At 33.9% G+C, this 22,725-nt stretch overlaps 1 protein-coding gene and 1 long non-coding RNA gene across 3 annotated transcripts; both read left to right on the top strand.

The window, feature by feature from the left end:
- Positions 1–687: 687 nt before the first annotated feature.
- On the top strand, positions 688–3,350 carry LOC107870211 (CASP-like protein PIMP1). Of its 2 annotated transcripts, NM_001398348.1 has the most exon segments (4): positions 743–981; positions 1,682–1,814; positions 2,620–2,938; positions 3,002–3,350. In NM_001398348.1, coding segments are annotated over 3 exon segments (501 nt in total). In that variant the 5' UTR covers positions 743–811; the 3' UTR covers positions 2,818–2,938; positions 3,002–3,350.
- Positions 3,351–8,768: 5,418 nt separating this feature from the next.
- Positions 8,769–18,148, top strand: LOC124898689. Its single transcript, XR_007055395.1, has 2 exons — positions 8,769–9,197; positions 17,745–18,148. It is a non-coding gene; the product is annotated as an uncharacterized LOC124898689 (long non-coding RNA).
- Positions 18,149–22,725: the final 4,577 nt, after the last annotated feature.

Here is a 22,725-nt window from a genome sequence, read left to right as displayed (position 1 = left end):
TTTTAAATATATTCGATCAATATTCAAGAATTGATAATTGAAAGTATTTCATTTATACTCCAGTCATTCATCTTTATGCTAATCACGTTTTGTTTAGGAGGAGTGATTTGATTAATCTTCGGCATAAATTATAAGTTAGATTAGTTCAATATTTGAAATTAACAAAAACTATATGGAAAACACAAATAAGTATGATTTTTCTCATATTAATAGGATGAAAATACATATTAAAATATCGATCAAAGTTCATATAGTTTGACTCTCAATAAACGAAATGTGATAAGTAAAAATAACAAAGAAAGTAATGAATCGATTAACGAACTGTATGAAAGTTGAATCCCCACCCCCACCCCCACGCCAACCCACCCCTCCCACTTTTTTTTAAAATAATTATGTTGTTTGAAACAACGTGTATCTTAATAATTTTATGAATTATCTAAACAACGTTACCCGTTATTTCCTATCAACGTCGATATTTTTAAACTTACGCGTCATTTAGAATAAATTTAAAGCAAACAAAAGGAATAAACGACCCCAAAAAAAATTCAAAGTAAACTCTCTACGTGTGGAAACAAATTAAATAACGATTTAAATTAAATTGTACATTGACTTCTGACTTAACAAAGTCAACATTTCTATGCCCTCTCCTTTTCTTTTTTTTTTTTCTATATAAGCAAAACACATCTCATAGTATATTCACTACAAGAAGAAGAAAAAAACTTTGCGCACACAAAAAAAAAAAAAAACCTAGTTTAAATTAAATAAAATTTATTTTATTTTGCTTCTATTTTAGTTGAATAGACAAAGTGAAATGACACCGCCACCAACTACCACTGTTCCTCCTTACGTTAGCCTCATCGTGAGGATCCTTACGTTGATTTGCTTGTTGATTTCATTCATCGTGATTGCCACCAACAATCAGACGGTTAGTACCGTTGCTGGTGATGTCAAAATCAAGTTTAAGGACTTTTATGCTTACAGGTAAAACTATGAAATTTTGTCAGAAACATTTTAAAATACGTAACTTTTCTAGTAATGACTTTATGCTAATTCATGTTCTGTTTCATTCTGAACTATATACAAAATTGCTAAAACGCATTCGAACTTTCCTCAAGACTAATTAAAACTGTATTTTTGGCAATCTTAGTGCCTACGTCAATGGCGGAGCCACAACCAATGAAGGGTGGTCAGATGAACACCCTTCGTTGGAATTTTTTTTTGAATATATAAGTTAAATATAGATATTTATGGTTATATAAATGTTGTTGCACACCCTTGACAAGCTAGAGAAGCATAGTCCAGTGGTCAAGAGTGTGCATTTCCGCATCAACAATCCGGATTTGAACCTTGGCAGGTGCAGCAATGCTTTATTTTCTTTGTTTTTTAAATAGTTCTTTGCCCAAGGGAAAATATGAACACCCTTAACCAATAGTCTAGCTCCGTCACTGGCCTACGTGACACATCAGTGAATCAACACACTGAAGGTCCATTTAGGCACACGTATGTGCGACATAGACACTAAAATTGTCAAAAATATGATTTTAATTTAATCTCCTAAAGTCTGTGTGTGTCTCTGCATAATTTAAGACGGAAAGAGAACATTTTGTCAATTCTAATTAATAGAATGATGTATATATGTATGATTATTTTATTTTTTTTTAATGAAAATATATTTATGCAGATATTTAATTGCTACTGTGATTATTGGAATGGCATATACTCTTCTTCAAATTGCCTTTTCAATTTCCCTTTTGACTACTGGAAATCGCATTGGTGGTGAAGGTTTTCTTCTTTTTGACTTCTACGGTGACAAGGTAAATTCATTTTTTCTTTTATCTTTTGTTACTATAGGTAGAAGCGCTACCAAAAATTGACAAAACTCGAGAGTCCGGCGCTAAAAGGGACAAAATTTGAACCTTATGATCCAAAACGGACACTCATAGTTCGCCCAAAGATGAGCGAATTGTTTGTGACTCCTGTTAATGTTAATTTATCTGTCATTTACTAGATAATAAAAATAACATTGACTTGTAAACATATAAATACATTTTACATTGCCGATATATACGTTCATAATAGGAGGAAAGAGTGTTTTATTTGTATCTGTATCTATAGTTTCTTGTAGCCTCTTTCTTATCTGTGGTGTTTTGATGATGTCTATGATTTCGAATAGCTATTTTACAGTTTTACCGTGTGTGATGTCTTTTTTCCTTCATTATCTAGTGGTGTGATATCCTTTTGTTGTTTGCTTTTATGCATTTTGTTGGTTATACTGTTATATGTACTGAGGGGTGGCGGAGCCAACATCTTAACTAAGGGGGTTCAAAATAAAAAAAATGTGAATAAAAGAATTAGTCAAATTGGGTTCAACGTGTACTATATATACCTAAAAAATAATTTTAAGCTTATATAAATAGTATAATTCCACCCCTGGTCCTGAGCTGGGGCCTGTTGAAAACAACCTCTCTACTTTATTTGAGGTAGTGGTATGGACTGTGTACACTTTACCCTCCCCTCTCCCCAACCACTGCCCCGACCACACTTTACGGGAATATATTGAATATGTTGTTGTAGTAAATACGTTGGGATAAATAATACCTTTTTAATGATTTTGTGCAGTTTATTTCCTACTTCCTAGTTACCGGAGCAGCAGCAAGTTTTGGTATGACACAAGATTTAAAGCAACTTGAAGGAAGTGATAACTATAGTAAATTTCTCAACACTTCAAATGCTGCAGCAAGTCTTTGTCTAATTGGATTCTTTTTTGCTGTTGCTTCATCAATTTTCTCATCTTATAATCTTCCAAAGAGAATTTGATTTTTTTTTTGAAAAAGTAATAGTTTGATTCAGTGTTTCGAGAAATTATGTTTTATAGGATTTTCGAAGATGATCTAGATATTGGGTCAAATTACGTTTATTATAAGTCCCAACAATAGAGTGGTTCTCCCGGCAAGGAGTCGTAACATTTGTTGGTGTACCTCATAGTTTGGGCTGTAGCTTCTTCTTCTTTTGCCACATTTGGATAGTTTTTTATGAAGTGTTGAGATGTAATATTTGTATTTTATTTGAAATTGTATGTAATTGTTTAAGTTGGTGAAGTTGTGTGAATTTCAAGTTGGATTTTGTGTTATTTATGTAATTCTTTGTTTTGAGAATAGTCTTCAATTTGGGTATTTTCTTGTGTATTCTTTAGAAATTGTATTTTTCAAAGTCGATACAAATATAAGCCAGCTAAAAAGCAAACATTTAATATATGAAATTCGTCTTTAGCACATTTTAATTTACTTGGTTGTATTCTCAATAAGTCTGTTATGTGTGAGCTTGATTCTTTTTTTGGAGTCAAAGGTGTGAAAAGTTTTCTTGATAATGATGATGATAAGACACGAACTGACCTCGGTAAGCTTTGATACTATATCATGTGTGTGACTATCGCATCTAAAAATTTAAACTATTAAATAAATACACACTTTAATTTAACAAATTTTATTCTATTGTGGGAGAGATAAAGAAATGAAAATGCATAGACTTTTAAGTTAACAAATCTATCACTCTCTAGTCTCTATAAAAGAAGAATCCTCTTCTTTTCCAATTTGGAGTATAAAATTTATTAGGTACCATAGGATTTTATTTATTATTTATTTTGCTTTTATTTTTAAATAAAATGTATCAGAAAATTGACCTTTTCTATTTTAATTATTATGTAGCTAAGATCACACCATATGCGAAAATTATAGTTTGTTTGGCGAAACTTATAAAATCAATTTATTTGGAAAATGTTTTAAAAAGTAGAACTTCTGAAACTTAATTTATTTTGGAAATTATCTTTTTCTTTAATTTTTGAAAATTATTTTGGCTACTCTTAAAACGCTTTGTCTTTACTCAAAACTTGTCAAACACTTCACCTTTTTTAAATAATAATAATAATAATAATAATAATAATAATAATAATAATAATAATAATACTTTCATTGGCTAGCCTGTAAGGGAAGATTGCTAACTAAAGGAAGATTAATCAAAATGAAAATACATATAGATGATCCTAACTGTAATGAGAAACATCTCTTTATGAATTGCAAATGGACAACAAAGGTGAAGGAACGTTGTTTACAGGCATGGCTTGCAATCAAATTCGAAAACAAGGATTGTTATGAAATCTTTCAATGGATCAAAAGGAAAAGATTGAAATTGTTCCGAAAAGAAATTGTTGCAGCAGTATACGGAGCCCTGATTTACCACATATGGCAGGCTAGAAATAGGAAGATATTTCAACAAGTGAATACTAATGCGGAAGTTGTTACTATGCAGATCCAACACGAAGTGAGAGAGAGAATAGAGATACTTAGAGGCTCAAAGAGAGCACAGAAGTGTAGCACTTTGATACAACAGTTGTGTACTTAGATGTGGTGATTCCTTGAGCTCTAGCAGTTCTCTCCCAGAACACTAGAGGCTCTTTAAATTGTAAACCTTGTTGTTTGTTAATAGTAATCTTTCACATTTTTTACCAAAAAATAAATAAATAATAATAATAAACATATTCTTTTTTAAAAAAAAAAACAAAAAAAACTCTTTCAATCTCCTAAAAGTGTGGTCAAACATGTGGAGAAGGAAGCACGACATATTGTGTATATAAACAAACAAAGACTTAGACTTGTCATGCAAAACAAATTAATTAGATTGTTCCTTCTTAAACTCATTTTAGAACACATTAATTAGAGAAATTAAACACCCAAACTTGTTAATCATCAAAAACAAAAAGTAATCATTGACACACTTATTTGAAAAATTGTTCTAGTGTGAGCTAAATTTTATATTGTGATTATACGTTTTTATGTAATGTAACTATTTCAAGACGGCACCTATATAACTTTTAAAAGGAGATACCAATTACTTCCTCCGTTTCGATTTGTGTGACAAGTTTCGCTTCTTGAGATTCAAATAATGTAAGTTTGATTGTGATTTTGAGCATGAAATTTTTAATGTTTTTTAAATAAAATTTATGTATTTGAAAGCTACGTAAAAAATATTATAAGTCACACTAATTGTGGTTAAAGATTGTCATGTTTGAATTTCGAAATTCAAAATGTGTCACATAAATTGAGATAGAGGAGAGTACAAGAATTGTGGTGAAACAATAGATGCTCTTTCATTATTAATTAAATATCTCGAATTCAAGTCATGAATATTATTATATCAGCTTTACAAGAGATCGAGCAATTTACTCTTCAACGTAGATTTGATTTAATCGGCCCCTTTAAAAATAGGCAAAAGAAACAATAATCCCATTTTTATAGGAGACATATGGTCAGCATTACGTGGAATATCAAATATCAATAGATGATATAGGTATGTCTCATTCTAGTGCAATAATTGGTCAAATAAATCCCTCTTGCAAGATTATAAATGATCTAAATCCCACAAATTCAATAGTCAATCGGACGTGTTTATAAAAGGCATAGGGATGTGACCGGAGCCGGAGCCACCTTTGGTTCAGGGGTTCATTCGAATTCCCTTCGATAAAAAATTATATTATCTAGACATGGTTAAAATAATTTTTTATGTATATATAGTAGAGATTGAACCCCCTTCGGCTCGTTTATGTGTTCACTTTTTCAACTTTTGAATCTCCTTAGTAATAATTCTGGCTCCGTCACTAAATGTGGCCTCCACCACTTCTTAAACTTTTAGTTCCACTTGTGTCATGACCAAAACCTTATGTCCATAAAAAAAATTTGAATTTCTGTCCATTGGGTAGGGGAAGGGCACACAACATAATTTTCGATAGTTTAAATCTTAATTACATAAAATTTTGACATTCTGCATAATTACTAAAATCTCAATTTTTGGTGTATGGAGATACATCCAATGAGAATATATTTTTTTTGAATTTAGGTCTGTCGAGATATATAACACGTCTGACAAAGATACATATTAGCTTCCGATACATTTTTTTTCAATTTTGGGTCTGTCGAGATACATAATTAGCTTTCAATACATTCAACGAAAATAAATTATTTTTATAATTACTTTATAAAGGTGATAATTTATATAAATATGATAAATTAAGATGTATATTTATGTTATTTTTCCTTAAAATGAGATCACTCGTTTTCAAAATTGTTAGACCTAATTTTCAAGCATAAGAATGAGCCGAAGCAAGACTACAAAATGATAAATGTTATGGGCTAAATGGGCTCGCTAGTTGGGCTTTCATGAAATAGAGAGCAACAATTAAGTATAAAAATTACATAAATATACAACTTATATTTTCAATATTACAAAAAATCTCAACTTCCTAAATATATTACAAAAATTCCAACATATACATAGAATGTTATGTATATGTCGGCTATGTTATGTATATTAATAGGGAGAGAGAGTAAAATAATTAAAAAAGTGGGAGAGAGTGTAATTACTTCATAAAGGATTGATATTTATGTTATTTATACTTAAAATAATACAAACATATACCTTATCATATTTATGCAAATATCTACACATATAAAATAATTACAAAAAATTTAACTAATTATGTATCATCGTTGGATGAATCGGGAGCTAATTATATATCTCGACAGACCCAAATTTTTTTAAAAAAGTATCGGAATCTAATTATGTAGCTTTACAAAGGAAAACATGTATCTTCATCGGATGTATTATGTTTACCGACAGAACAAAATAAAAAAAGAATATGTTGAAAGTTAATTGTGTATATTTACAAAGTTAAAAATGAATCATCGTTGAATGTATAAGGAGTTAATTATGTATCTCGATAGACCTAAAATCGAGATTTTTATTAATTATACAAAGAGTCGAAATTTTCTGAAATTATGCTCCAAACTGTCGGAATTTATATTGCTTTCCCGACTATTAAATGAAAGAGAAGTTATATCTTAAAACAAAATAAGGATAATAAGCAGTAACCTTTCCTAATTAAAACTCCCTCCGTTCCACAATAAGTTAATTGTTGGATTTTGGCACACATATTAAGAAAAAAAAGCAAAGACATAAATTTATCATGTTTTTTCATTTTTACTCTCTTCAAAAATCAAAGACACATGATACATCACTCCCAATGCACATTTAATGGAGGGTAAATTTGAAAAAAATTTCCAACATCTACCTTGAATTGTGAACCATTCACTTATTTTGAAACACGAAAATTACTCCAACAATTCACTTATTGTGAAACGGAAAGAGTATATTTTTAGGGACGTGTATACTGACATTCTGCATTGTTTGTGGGATGAGTGTTTGGTTTCCTTATATGTTTTGAGTGTCATTCCTTACGCGCTAGTTTTTGGGTTATATTATGTCCAAAATTTATTTATTTATTTTCATGTATCAGAGTTGAATTATCTCATATTTTCATTTATTATTTTTAAAGTCCCGTCTTATATTATTCGCGCTTCATACAACTAATTATAGCTTTGAGGTTGTCCTCATCTTATATTATTCACGCTCCATGCAAGGAGATTGGAGTCTCACATTATTTGTGGAACAAATGATTGGTTTCCTCCTATAGTTTTGAACAATTTTACCCTCATTTTTAGATTTGAGGAGTACAAAGTCTCCTAATGCCCTTTCCTTTTCAAATTAATTGGCTATATTATCTTAAAAATAATAGTTTCAATTTTCTCTTTCAATTTATAAATTTAGAAAAAATTTAGTTTATTTTTTTCATATCGCTCTTCTATGAATAACAACATAAAATATTATTAATCAAATTACAATGAAACGGATGAAGTAATTTTTAACTCATCTTAAAGGATAAAGAGTAATTTCAATTTTTTAAAAAGAAAGTAATTCACCAACGAAGTAAACTTTTAAGGGGTCGTTTAGTTGAGAACAAGTTACCCGAAACTAACTATATCGAAATAAGTTAGCCATCATATATATGAGATAATTTATTCCGTCACCATGATATAATTGGTGAAATAAATAATTCAAAACTAACTAATACCTCCAACTAAATATAAAATAAAATAATCATATTTTTTTTATCTCGAGATTGTTATATTTCATACCTCATTCCAAACATTATACCAAAGGATAAAACGTCTCCTTATACCCCATACCCCATACCCTATACCTTCTAAAATAATTGTTTTTAATCACTATGCCAAAATTTATTAATTTTTGTGAAAAAATAACAGACCTACACTTTAACTTATTATATTTACATAAATCTCCAACCTTACAAAGTAATTACAAAGATTCCAACTAATTATGTATCTTCATTAGATGTATCGAGAGCTAATTATGTAACTTTATTTAGAAAAAAAAATGTATCTTCATTAGATGTATTATGTATCTCGATAGACCTAAAATTTTTAAAAAAATATTGAAAGATAATTATATATTTTTACAAAAAAGAAAATATATCTTTATTAAATATATTGAGAGCTCATTATATATTTTAACAGATTAAAAATCAAATTTTTCAGTAATTATGTAAAATATTCATAGAATTTTTGGTTATTAAGCTCCAATGTTGTTTGCAACTTTTTAACCCAATTTAAAATTTTTTACCAAAAAAGAAAAAGAAATTCAAAAATAGCATATTTATTCCCTTAATTATGAGTTTCATAGCAATAGTTTCATAATTACATAATATAACAAGTTGTATTTTATATTTTAGAAACGGTTGTTATAAAAATACAAATACATATGCTATAAAATATAATTTAATAAAAATATTATTATTTTTTATAATTTAATAATTAAATATGTTACTTTTTTCGTAACAGAAAAAGAGAGATCACATTTCACATTTAAAAAAAAAAAACAAAAAAAGTAAAAACAATACTTTTTTTTGGCAGCCGGTAGCCAGACTAATCCTTCGTTCCACTTTCAGCACACTAAGTAATGAACTAGTCATAGAATTTTCTCCTTCGCGGTGGAATCGAACCCCAACCTCTGTGCCGAACCACCGCATCAACCGATTAAAAACAAACTCTAACACACAGTGTAGTTGCGCCCAACTCAAACTTCATTATTGCAGCATCTCATATTTTCTTCATCTTGATAGCCAATTATTACAACACTTTGGTAGATAAACCCCCCGAAAAATGCAGAGAAAATTTGGTGGAGGGAAGCCGCCAACAGGAACACCATCAATGGCTTGGTCAAGTTTAGTTGTTGTTGTTTCTCTACTATCTGGTGCCTCCATTGTCCACAATTTCTACAAACCTGATCTGGTAACTCCTAATTTCTCTTATATTTTTAGAAAAAACCCTAATTTGTGCTTAATTTTGTTCTTACTTATTATTGGAATATAATATGGACATATTTTTGGATGAATTTATGTTGATGATTTTATTGGTGTTTATGTGGTAATATAAGTTTAAGTTGTTGTTTGATGTATTGAACAACATTAGTAATGCCAACATGGGTTGTGGTATAGTGGTGGAACTACTTCACCCTTGATCAGAGGTTTCGGGTTCGAGCACGGGTTATAGTGAAAATACTGTTGAGACGGTCTCGGGTTCGAGCACTGGTTATAGTGAAAATACTGTTGAGAGCGTCACCCCCAAAATGGAACCTGCAGTGCGTGATCCGAATTAGTCGGAGCTCCAATGTGGATATCGGATACCGGGTGGAAAACCAAAAAAAAAAACACATTAGTACTATCAGGAGATTTATTAATGGGAAATTTTCATAAATCTCAACTTTTTAGTATCTAATTACACTCTATCCCCACTCTTTTCAAAATTACATATAATCACGATTTTGAACTGCCCAGATACATTACTTACGGTCGTGATACATTCCCTAGCTGGTGTTGCGATACATTACTTAGGGTTACGATACATTATTCAGCAGGTCCCATGATGTATCGTGACCCCAAGTAATGCATCGCGATATAAATTAAAATCCGGGATATTTGTAATTATTTTAATAGGTTGGTATTTTAGGTAATAATGGTAAGTTAAGGTGTGTTATTATATAATTTCTCCAATGGGCCCATCGGAAATAGCCTCTCTAACTATGCACAAGATCGGGGTACATTTTGCGTACACTCTATCCTTTCTGGACCCCACTAGTGGGATTACACAAGATATTTTGTTGTTGTGTTATGATGTTCCTTGAGCTGAGGGTCTATCGGAAATAGTCTCTTTGTCTGCACAAGGTTACCTTTCTGGACCCCACTTGTGGGATTACACTGGATATTTTGTTGTTGTGCGATGATATTTCGTGAGCTAAGGGTATATCGGAAATAGTCTCTCTGTCTGCACAAGGTTGGGGTAAGGTCCGTGTATACTCTAGCTGTGTAAACATACACACTCTACCTCTCTGGATTCTACTTGTGGGGTTACATTGGGTAATGTTGTTGTTGTTGTTGTTGTTATGTGATATTCCTTGAGCCTAGGGTCTAAAGAAAACAATCTTTCTATAACTGTGAACAAGGTAGGCGTAAGCCGGTAAGGTCTGTGTGCACTCTATCCTTTCCATACCTCACTTGTGGGATTACACTGTGTATATTGTTGTAGTTGTGTTATGTCATATGTTTACCTAGCAAGGGTGGATGATCTGGCCTTTCTTCTATTTCATTTACCTGTTTGATCGAATGCCCCTTTGAAATTGCAGCAATCCAATAAATAGTGCATATCTTTAAGACAAAATGTGCCACATCTGACCTATGTTTAGCTATAAAATTGAAAACTTTGTGGTATAGATGATGTATAAGTACACAAGTTTCATTATGCTTGACTGTACATCTGTAGCTACAAATAATTGTAGGATACAAAAATGAGATTGACACTGTAGTCTGCAACTCTGCATTATAAAAATATCTACCGACTAAATCATGCCAATTCTTTTGGTGCTTCCATTTGTTAGATTTGTTCCTTCACTATTATGCCTCTCTACTCCACAAAGTACAAGTGCTACTGGCTTGGGTTGTCAAACTTCATCATTCAACGAAGTATAGCATGATGATCTATTTAAGCACGCTTTGACATATTTTTATCTCATAGAATTATCCTTTGTTCAGAAAGGATGCGATTCCTACCATAGATCTCTCATAAACCAAAAATTCTTATTCAAATGAGAGCTTACGCATGTGCTCACTGTGCATATTCTCTGTGACTCAGTCCTTAGTTTCCTTGAGTTTGTATGACATCGTTTGTGATACATCAAAGTTTCTGAGAGTAAGTTATAGATCAGTTTTTCGTTATTAGTGATCATGAGGCCAGTGATGCTTCCAATCAGCTGGTGCTGATTGACTTTGATCTAAGCTTTACTTCAACGCTTCCAGAAGATAAAGCAGTTGATTTATATTTACTAGAATGTGCTTTATTCTCTATGTACTCTTCTTGTGGAAATGTGGTAAGCTCTGTCATATCTACTGTGTTGTGGGTTAGAGGCATGTTTAAAGCCTTTTGAAGCTTTTTGCTCCTCTGTTCCCTCATTTTTAAACCATAATTTCTTTCAGGGGAAAGGATGTTAATTTCTTCTTTTAGATTAATCTTCCTTTTGCCTTTGGGCATTATATCATTCTTGTCATGTGAAAATATTATTGCATGAAACATATCTAAAACGAAAGATATGTCAAATGTACTGAAATGACTTCTAATCGTGTCCTTTTAAATCTACTGGTATTGAAATTAAAGAGTTGTAAAAAAAGGAAAGAGACATTTTTTAAAATGGACTAAAAAGAAAAGTAGGACAAACAGATTGAAACGGAAGGAGTAATGTTTTCGTGTAGGAAGTCGTGGGTTATGTGTACCAATGAGAACTGGTATACCTCATTTGATCATATGCACATTTGGAATTTGTTAAAAAGATTATTTTTGTACTAAATGACTAAGCTTTGTTGCTAAGGACTCGTGAGTACATTGAGGCTCTATCGATCCATCTTTGTTTGTGGTACCAGTCTAGGAGGATTGTGTTGTGATGCATTCGGTTTTATTTCGCTTTATGTGCTGTTCCTACTAATTTGTGACTAGATTGTTGATGTTGTTAAGGAAACATGGAAACGTCAATGCAGATGTTTGTTTGCCAGTTAAGCCATTCAAGTACTTTGATTGATAATTTGCTGGATTTCTAGAATAGGAATAGGCTTTCCACAATAAGATTCGTTGCTTGCTTCTTTCAGTTATCTCATTGGATTAGTTGAGTGGCTGTTGCTACCCCACCATGCCTGGCTCTTTATCTCACCTTAAGAAGAAAGAGGAGTGTGGGAGAAAATGCAAAAGTGTATTAGACAATTGATAAACTTGAGGAGTGGTGGCAACCCTCTTGATTGATCAACACTAGTGAACCGTGCTTAGACGGTTTTAAGTTCCTTAAGTTGACTGTCAATGTGATAAATAGTAAAATATGGTGAATCCCAGCTGGGTATTGCTGCTTACTTGATTGATTGATTGCATTCATGTATTAGCTTTTGATTTGAGTGTGTATTGTTTAAATATCTGCCGCTGCTCTATGTGTTTTTGTCTAATTTAAGAACAGGAAAAAGTTATAATCACACCGGGTTTTGAGATCTAAAAACTCAGTGTATGCTTCAAAGCTGGTTTATTATGCAATGAATTGGATTCTGGGAATTATAGTGTGTGAATTACATTAAATTGTTCACAGTAAAGAATTATTAATTTGAAGAATCTATATTGAGAGCACGTGAGTGAGAATCTATATTTGTGGCCATTCTCCTCTCTCTGTCCTTTTGTTTTTGTACTTTTACTTTTTCAAAATTTTCGATGGACTCCTATTTGACTTGTCACCTAATAAGCTCAGATGTTTTACGATTTACAATCTGTTTGGATGATTGTTGCATATTGTTTCATAATGTATCTTATTGTATTGTATCGTACTGTATTGTTCTAATGAATTCAACGCTTGGATAGATTGTATCATTTCCTGTCGTTACTTGTATTTTGATTCTAGACTAGGTAGTGATGGTCCGTGCTAAGACGGGACCAACGTTGACACTTTTTTGTAGCTAAATGCGTATATATTATTTATTGAAACATTTTTTCTAGCTAAACAAATATATATTTAGAAGTAACAGGGGATTTTGTTTTGGATTAGTTGAATTTGAAGTGGAAAGTTCTGTGCAAAAATCAATCGAGGTATATCATCTTTACCCCTCATGCATGTCATGTATTATAAGATTGAGTGGATGAAATCGGGAGCTAATATTTCTTTTATCTAGTTCAAGTTTTCTGTGAAGTGCATAAGAAATCACTGAGCAGCGAGCATTCATATGCTCTTCTTTTATTAGTTGTTTTGAGTAACCAATATTACTGGGTGCTGCTCTTTTGTTTGAAGTTGAGCTTCTTGTTGATTCGAATTCACTTTAAACTGCATCTATGGAATTAATCATAGATTTTGTCGGAATGTCTGTTTTAATTTACATTATATCGTTTGATATTTCTATATCCATTTTTTAGGCAATAATGACTTGATAATTTTTCTAGTTCGGTTTATCGTTGCATAGTAGCTGTATGAATGCATCAAACTGCCTTACTAGTACTTGTGGAAGAGGAATATTGAATCATAAAACAATTCTTTTTTAATTGATGATGGGACAAAATGATTCCCTTGTCAATGTCTAGTTGGTCTATTTATGCAGCGGCTAAACCCAGTTTAGAATATACTGGTAATGGACCTTCTGTGAAATGTATCATTTGTCGAATTGACTCTACTTCTGAGGATAATAGTGCCTCCTGAATATAACAGGAGACTAACGCTTATTTTGCCTAGTGGAATAGTCCGTCCTGGTAACTCTGTTCCCTCATTATCCACATTATTTCTGTTATTTCATCTTGTCGCATGCCTTTTTACGACCTTATTTACTGACTCTGTGTCTTGAGTCGGGGGTCTATGGGAAACAGCCTCTCTACTTCTTCGGAGGAATTGGTATGGACTATGTACATTTTACCCTCCCCAGACCCCACTAGGTGGGAATTCACTGGGCATGTTGTTGTTGTTGTTGAGGCCAGTGATGCATTTTGTAGTATTTCATGATTGTCCCTTATATTTCGTCCTTCTAATAAGCAGCTTAATTTCGTGGTCCTGCAAAACTTCATAATATTAATATTCTTTTTAATCTTCTATTATTATAACCCGACCTCTTTCGTAAGGCAACAAAAAGTTGAAGAATTCGTCGGGTATGTGATGTCCGAGAACAAAAAGAATATCTAGGTTGAATGAATGCCACTAGCATGGGCATAGGAATAGTCAATATTGACACTATACTCTGCACTATAAAGAAATCTAACCATGCGTGAACTTCCTGAATGTTGGTAACAAATTGCAAGAAAAATATTATCAAGGCGTATGATGATTTTATGGTGACACTATTCCAAATCGAAATATCGCTCATCCCTTTTTGTGAATAATGGGAGCATATCATGATGATAATGCAGTTTGACATGATAGTATGAATAACTTTTTTCCTTTAGCCAAAATGATATTTGGAAAAAGTGACTTGATCTCACTCTTTGTAAGAGCTTACTTAGTTAGAGTTTTATGGCCCCATTAAAAGTCAAAACAACCATGTAGATTCTCGAATCACTACGTATTAACATCTGAACAATCAACTTTAATAGTAACTTAAATTTTTATTGATATATAGTCAAATAATTCTAGTTATAGTCATGGAGGTCTAAGCCTAGAATGTGGTGTCTTATATGTTGTAACTTGTAAATATTCATTGATCATAAAAAAAGGCCTGTTAGCAGGTTTCTCCTCATATCTGCTTTATTCTTTGATTGTTGTTCCGTCTTGTTTGACCATCCTTTTACCATTAATCATTAAACACTAGAAGTACTTAATGGAAATCATGTTTGATAATGTAATTAATTTGGAAACTAGCCCCCGAATGGCATTCCACCACGTTGTAATAATACCTGGAAAAGAAACCATGGGAGATACAATGACACACATAGGAATTAAGAAACACAGTGTACAGAAATATTTAGGAAAAAAGAGAAGAAACAGAATAAATTCCATAAAGGCTTATCAACAAGTTATCACTTTTAGTCCACAAAAGAAATGCAAGAGTATTATGAAGATTGCTTGATCTTAGCAATTATCCTACAGAGTACAACAACAACAAACCCAGTGTATTCCCACCTAGTGGGGTCTGGGGGGTAAGATGTACGCAGTCCATACCTCTACCTCTGATGAAGTAGAAAGGCTGTTTCCGAAAGACCCCCGACTCAAGGCACGAGATACCACACAAACACATAGTAAAGCACAGAAGCAGATTACATAACATACATACGGCACCCATAAGTATTATAAAACAGAGGAAAGCAGAGGAAAGCACACAGATTCATAATAAAACATGGAACACGGAACACGGAATCATAACAGGAATGAAACCCCCACCAAGTAATTCCCTACACTAGCGATCCAAACTGGCCCTAATCCTCTGCCGTAATTCGCGTCTTCCAGATCTTCCTATCTAGGGTCATGTCCTCGGTGAGCTGTAACTGTTTCATGTCCCGCCTAATCACCTCACCCCAGTACTTCTTCGGCCTACCCCTACCCCGCCTAAAACCATCCAACGCTAGCCTCTCACACCTACGGACCGGGGCATCCATGCCCCTCCTCTTCACGTATCCGAACCATCTCAATCGTGCTTCCCGCATCTTGCACTCCACTGAAGTCACACCAACCTTCTTCCGGATAGTCTCATTCCGAACTCTATCCCCTCTAGTCAGTCCACACATCCAGCGCAACATCCGCATTTCTGCCACCTTCATTTTTTGGATGTGGGAGTTCTTAACTGGCCAACACTCCGCTCCATACAGCAAGGCCGGACGGACTACCACCCTGTAGAATTTGCCTTTAAGCTTGGGCGGCACCTTCTTATCGCACAGCACCCCCGACGCGAGTTTCCACTTCATCTATCCCGCCCCAATACGGTGCGAGACATCCTACAGAGTAACAAACGATTAATTTTAATAATTGAAGAAGGTAAAACCCAAATAAAAAAGGAAAAAAAATGACCTTTTGACGCGTTATACATGCACAGGAATCTTAACGACTAAGAACTATGGAAGAAGTAAGGGAACACACCGTTTCTTGGAGAAATTTTCTGCTTTGCGACATAACATGAATTTATAATTTTTGAAAGATTGAATTGCTTAGCTCTGTTAGTGCCCGAGAGGGGAACAAACAAATATACAATGTAAAGAATCACTGGAACACGTTACATTGATATACATAGGACTGGGGGTTTATAGCATGGATATCAATTTTTTCTCTTGAAAATGTTAAAATAGTCCACAATTAACTTAATTTGATAATGTAATTTAATTATGATTATGTAATTTAAATAGTTCACATTATCATTCCTAGTTTGATAATGTAAATTAATTTGGAAATCTCCGTAAGATCATTCTCTAAAAAAGAAGTATCCTCCAGTAGAGGAAGAAGAAGATTTTATTTGGAGGTTGGGTAAGGTCTGGTGAATATGTGAAGAAAAGTTACAGGAATGATCAATATACCTATGTAAAGCAAAAATAGTTGGACCCTTGTGGTCTAAGCCCTTCCCCGGACCGCATGCATAGCAGGAGCTTTAGTGCACCGGGATGCCCTTTGTTTTCTTTGTATTGTTCCTGAAGTTGCTTATACCTATTAATGTTATACTAGTAATTGTTTTTGGTTATCCCACTATTTTTGCTTTAAACACGCTCATTTTCCTCAGTATTTTCATCATAGCTTCTTCACATATTTTCATCATAGCTTCTTCACACTTGTATTTTCCAAACTTGGTTTTGAAAATGCTTTTCTTGAGCCGACGGTGTATCTGAAACAGCCCCTCTACTTCACATACAGTGGGGGTATGGGTTGTGTACACTCTACCCTCCCCAGACCCCAATTGTGGGATCGCACTAGACGTGTTGTTTTGTTCCTATATTTCTTTTTTAAGTTTTTGGATTATGACTTTTAGTTTTAAAAGAAAGAAGGAAAAAAATGTATATGGTCTTTTTTGAGACTTCAGCAAATGACTAATTATGAACTGAAAGCAGAATGGATATGGTGACCTATTCCAGTTGTTAGATCACAAAGTAATCATTTCAATAAATGATTCTGCATAACAGGAAAACATTTTTTGCTGGCACTTCATATAGCAACAACCAAAAGAGTGATGGACTATTTTCTGGTTAATTGGAAAAATCTCGTTTATATTAAACCGTAGTTTAGTTGATATGAAGACTAAACACAGTGTCCGTTGTATATCTTGCTAGTTGTGATACGTATAGCACTGTTAAGGTTTTTCCGCCCTTGAGATGTGGATCCATTGGAAACAGTCCTTCTTACTCCACGAGGTAGTGGTAAACTGTGCGTACACTCTACCCTCTCCAAACCCCACGTATGAGATTTCTATTAGTATGTTGTTGCTGTTGTATAGGACTGTTATAGTTTGAAGGCTTTGATGGACACATAACATTCTATTGTAAGATGAATCGGGTGTTTTATAGGAAAGATCTTGGTATTAGTTGCATGTAATCTTCTGGGAATTCTTTATCCTGTATTTAGAATTGCATAGGCCTCTCTACTTCATCCGAGGTAGCGGTATGGACTGCGTACACTTTACCCTCCCCAGACCCCACTTATGGGAATACACCGGGTATGTTGTTGTTGTTGTATTTAGAATTGCATAGAATAATTTTTTATTCTGATGAATTATTCATTCTAATAGTACATTTCTCTCTGTGTCCTCCAAGTGTGTTCTTTTCATCTTGGTTCAGAGTGTGTAACATTTGATCTTATTATTGAAATTGCAGACTCTGCCTCCTATAGAAAGCATAGATGGTATCAAGCAGAAAGATGCAGAGAAGGAATAATCTTTTAGTTTCGGTTCATTTAATTTTGATGGAAATTATGAAATGGAGTAGCAGTTAAAAATAGAGAACCCCCACCCCCACCCCCACCCCACCCATCCCCCAACAATCCCCACCCTCCTCATAGTGCAGTCTTTCCTTTGTACTATTTGACAGTTTTTTTGTAGTAGCACAAAAACCAAATTAATGTTCAGAATTTCAAATCAAACCAGTGAACACATGATACTGTATTCCCCTTTAATTTGTACAACGGCAAGTCGATAGGGAAAAAAGAACTTTTAAAGTGTGAGCTTGCAATGATTCCTAGTAGAGTCTATCTGACTTTAGACATGTGGACTTCTGTGGCATCAAATGACTACATGTGCTTAACCGTTCATTATGTTGATTTGAATTGGACTCTTCAAAAAAGTGTGTTAATTTTTCGTCATGTTCTGCCCCCATAATCTGGCGCAATTTTGGGTCCTTTACTAATCAAGTTCATTAAGAAGTGAGTCATTGAAAAGAAAATTCTTACTCTTACTTTAGATAATGCTAGTTGCAATAAAGGTGTGGTAGATCATTTAAAGGGTCATTTATCTTTAATGCATTCACTAGTTTGTGATGGAAAGTCTTTCATATTCGTTGTGGGAACCATATCTTGAATTTAATAGTGAAGGGGCGGGTTTGGAGAAAGTTGATGAAGCCATTGAAAAAGTAAGAGAAGGTGTTAAGCACATTAAACATTCTAAAGGAAGAATATTGAAATTTTTGGAATGCATTAAGAATCATGGGCTGCCGTGTTCAAAGAAGCTTCGTCAAGATGTAACTACTCGTTGGAATTTCACTTACCAGATGCTTGATAGTGCTCTCCTCTACCAACAAGCTTATGTTTAATATAAGTTTCTTGATGTTGATTTTAAATAGTCTTTCCGAGGAGGAATGGAAAAGGATGGAGGTTATTGCTAAATTTTTTAAGCCATTTTATGAGATTACTACACCATTTTTCGGTAGCAAATATCCAACCGCAAATTTGTATTTGCTGAATGTGTGAAAAATTAAAATGTTGTTAAAGGGAGAAAAAAATGGTAGTGACTCAATTATGAATGGGATGGCTACATTAATGCTAAGGAAGTTTAAAAAATATTGGAGGTCGTACAGTATGATCTTATCAATTGCCATTGTCCTCGACCCCCGATACAAAATGAAGTTTGTTAAATTTTACTTCTCCAAAATAGATCCCGTGACCGCCGATGCCAAAGTTGAAAAAGTTTTAGATCATTTAGAATTGTTTTTCAAAGAATACTTGATACCTTCAACCTCTATTTCTTTGTCCATGGAGCCCACAACTAGCAATGAAATCGGGGATGTCCTTGAGGAGTTCAACATGTTTGAGAATCAGTCAGAGTTTGGTAGGAAAAAAACTTAATTGGATTTGTACTTGAGGAGTCTAAGCTTGACCGTAAAGCAAATCCAAATTTAGATGTACTTGCATATTGGAAAGAAAATAGTGCAAGGTATCCCAAGCTCTCATTGATGGCACGAGATATATTGAGCATACCTATTACGACTGTAGCCTCAAAATCTACCTTTAGCATTGGAGGTCGCGTTAAAGGAAAATTTCAAAGTTCAGTTTTACCTACAAATGCCGAAGCAAGGTTGTGTGCTAGAGATTGGCTTTGCGGACAAGAAGGTAAATCATCATTTGCATATTGTGATTTCATTTTGTTATGTTATAATAGCATTATTTTAAATTTTAATATCTAAGTCTCAGATTGTGATGGATCAGACAACAATGAGGATGAAATTGTGGTAGACCTCCAACCGTTCTTGCTAGACTTGACTCGCATTAATAGGACAAGAAGGTAAGTCATCTATCTTATTCTCACTGTTTTGGTTCCCAGAACATGTAATCACATTCATTTTTCTGTCAAACTATCTCTAATCGGAAAAGGACATGTAAAATACTGCGCTTTGAAGTACAATAAGCAGCAAGTAGGTGAATCGTAACCATATACAACAACCTTTGCTTGAGATTATTGTTCTATCTATGTATGGTTTATCGTGAAAATGTGACGGGGTATTGTAGGTGGCACAGTGATCATCTCGCAACTTGCCTGTGAGAGTTTCATTTTAGAGAACCATCATTAAGAGATAAAGTCTTTACCTGGACAAACCAAAGATACTGTGCAAATCAAAAGACAAGTGCATTTACCTTCTCTGTGTAGTACTTAAAAGCTTTTTTCTTCTGTGTAGCTTCATATATGTTGCATGGAGAATATATCTGGAATAAACAAGGACAAACAGTATACTTGGTTACAAATTTTTAACATGCATTAAGCTGTATCTAGGAAAAAAGAAGCTTACCTGTGATTCTACGCTGGCACAAATAGCATATATACCCCAATTTCTAGTGTAATTGTTGTACAGATGAACTTTTCCAAATCTAACACGAGGATACCTCTGTCGCGTCCCATCAGGAAAGCAATGGTAGATGGTTACTCTGATACATCTATCGCCAACATGAGATGGGTCTGCTTCAATAAGCATTGTCTTATCATGCTGAGCAAAATAACATCTGCAGAAATTCATTAGAATCATTAGTCTTCCATGGAACAACAACAACAAAATACCGAGATGGGCTGTTTTTGCTTGACCCTCGGCTAAAGAAAAAAGTACAAAGCGTTACATAAAAAGAAATAATGGAAGCGCAAGAATCAATAGATAATGGCAACGATAGTACAGATTCAATCTCTTTATCTTGCGATGATATTTGTATTACTAATGGAGTTGGTGGTGGAGATGGTAATGACAAATTTGGTGGCGATGTTATTGGTGGTTCTGGGGCTGGTAGTATTACTATATTACTATACAATTCCTCGTTTGCTTTTTCTTGCACAATTTCTAATGGAGTTCTTGTTCTTGTTCCCAAAAGAAACATTCAAGGAAGACGATGTTCTTTCTTCTTTGCCTCTACATACAAAGTAAGATGCACTCCATTCTTGTACCTATTTGTAACATAATATAATTAAGTACTTAAAAGTGTATTCTAGATCTCTTTAATAACTTACACTTTTAGATGAAATGATCACGAACTTCAATAATACCTTGATAGCTAAATTGGATTTAGAACTTGAACTTGTTGAAGAAGCTGATAGGCTGCTATCTTTTTCATGAGTATTACTAAACTCTGCTAATAGTTTCGAGTTCTTTGAAGACGAACTTCCCTTTCTTGCTTGGCTATAAAAAACTCATTGGTTCTGTCATGAATTTAGCATGTGGAACCACATCTCTTTGAGCTTGACGCTGCTTTGCTTCTGTCATGAATTTTGAGTGTTAGGCTGAAAGATTTTGAAAGTCTTGCTGAAGGTCTCTTTTTTATCATTCACTGTGTGTATCTTCTTTCTTTATTTTTGTGTGAGTCTGAATGTTAAGGAATTCATTTTGATGATAAGTTGGTGATTCTTGATGACACAGGTTAGATTGATGGTGAAGTTACACTCCGGATACTGGATATTACTGGTTCTTGGAAAAGCTTAGTCGTGGTTTTAGAGTTTTAAGTGATTGAGATGTAGATTCTCTGAGTTTGTAGAATTGAACAAAGTAAGTTTGTGCTCTTTTCTTTCCCCGGAATGTAATTGAAGACGGTATACATCTTTTAGTTTACAATATGATACAATTCATGTTTTGGTATTTCATTCACTTTTAAACTTAGATTGCCTTCAGATGCAGCAGGCTAATACTTGTTTCCTGCTATTAATGTTAATGCTTGTCTTTTAGTCTATATCTGTTAATGCTTGTCTTGAGTATAGATTCACAGTTTAGCATCGTAACAATGAGATTGCATTTGCATTTATAATGAAAATGTTAGGGTTCACAACCCTCAGATTGCATCCATGGAAAGACATGGAACCCTAGAGAGCAAAATCTTAGAGAGAGAAGTATTGCAGATGATGATAGAATTGAAAATATCTCAATTGCTTCTGGAAGTGTGTATACACGCGTGTTTAATATAATTTGAATAGACAAAATGAAATGTACAAAAATAAAAGTACTATGGGCCCGGGTCATGTAATGGACTAGGCTTGTTATGTGGGCCTGTGTCAACACCCCCCTCAAGCTGGAGGGTGTGAACATACCCAGCTTGCGCAAACAAGAGAGATGAGATGGACCAGGCAAGGGTTTGGTCATAATATCAGTAATCTGGGCAGCAGAGGGAATGTGATGAAGACCCACAGTACAAGAAGTGAGGCAATCCCGGACAAAATGACAGTCAATCTCAATATGCTTCGTCCGCTCATAAAATACTGGATTTCGGGCAATATGAAGAGCAGCTTGGCTGTCACAAAATACAAGAACAGGAAAAGACAAAACTAAACCCATGTCAGCAAATAAACGAGTGAGCCAAACAATCTCAGCAACAACCTTACGTAAAGCTCTATACCCAACTAAGCTGAAGAAAGAGCAATGGTAGACTGTTTCTTGCTCTTCCAAGAGATAGGGCAACCCCCAAAAAATATATAGTAACCAGTAACAGATTAGCAAAACATAGGGCAAGCAGCCCAATCAGAATATGCACATAGATTAACAGAAGGAGAAGAGGACAAAAAGATACCCTGATCCGGAGCATTCATAAGGTACCTCAAAATATGCAATCCAGCAACCATGTGAGGTGCACAAGGATGATGTAAGAATTGACTCAGATGCTGAACAGTAAAAGAGATATCAGGCTTGGTGTGCTGAAGAAAATTCAATTTACCAACCAGGCGCCTAAAGGATGTAGGATCAGTCAAAGGATCAACCATGTCAGGGGTTAACTTAATAGCAGGATCCAAAGGAGAGGATACAAGAGTATAATGGAAGTAGTTGAACTCAGTCAACAAATCAGAAGCAGACTTACACTGGTTGATGAAAAAACCAGAATCATGAGAGGTAACTTCCAAACCCA

The sequence above is a fragment of the Capsicum annuum genome, chromosome 5 (genome assembly GCF_002878395.1).
Source record: "Capsicum annuum cultivar UCD-10X-F1 chromosome 5, UCD10Xv1.1, whole genome shotgun sequence".
Taxonomy (NCBI): Eukaryota; Viridiplantae; Streptophyta; class Magnoliopsida; order Solanales; family Solanaceae; genus Capsicum; species Capsicum annuum.
This window is presented reverse-complemented; position numbering and strand designations above follow the sequence as displayed.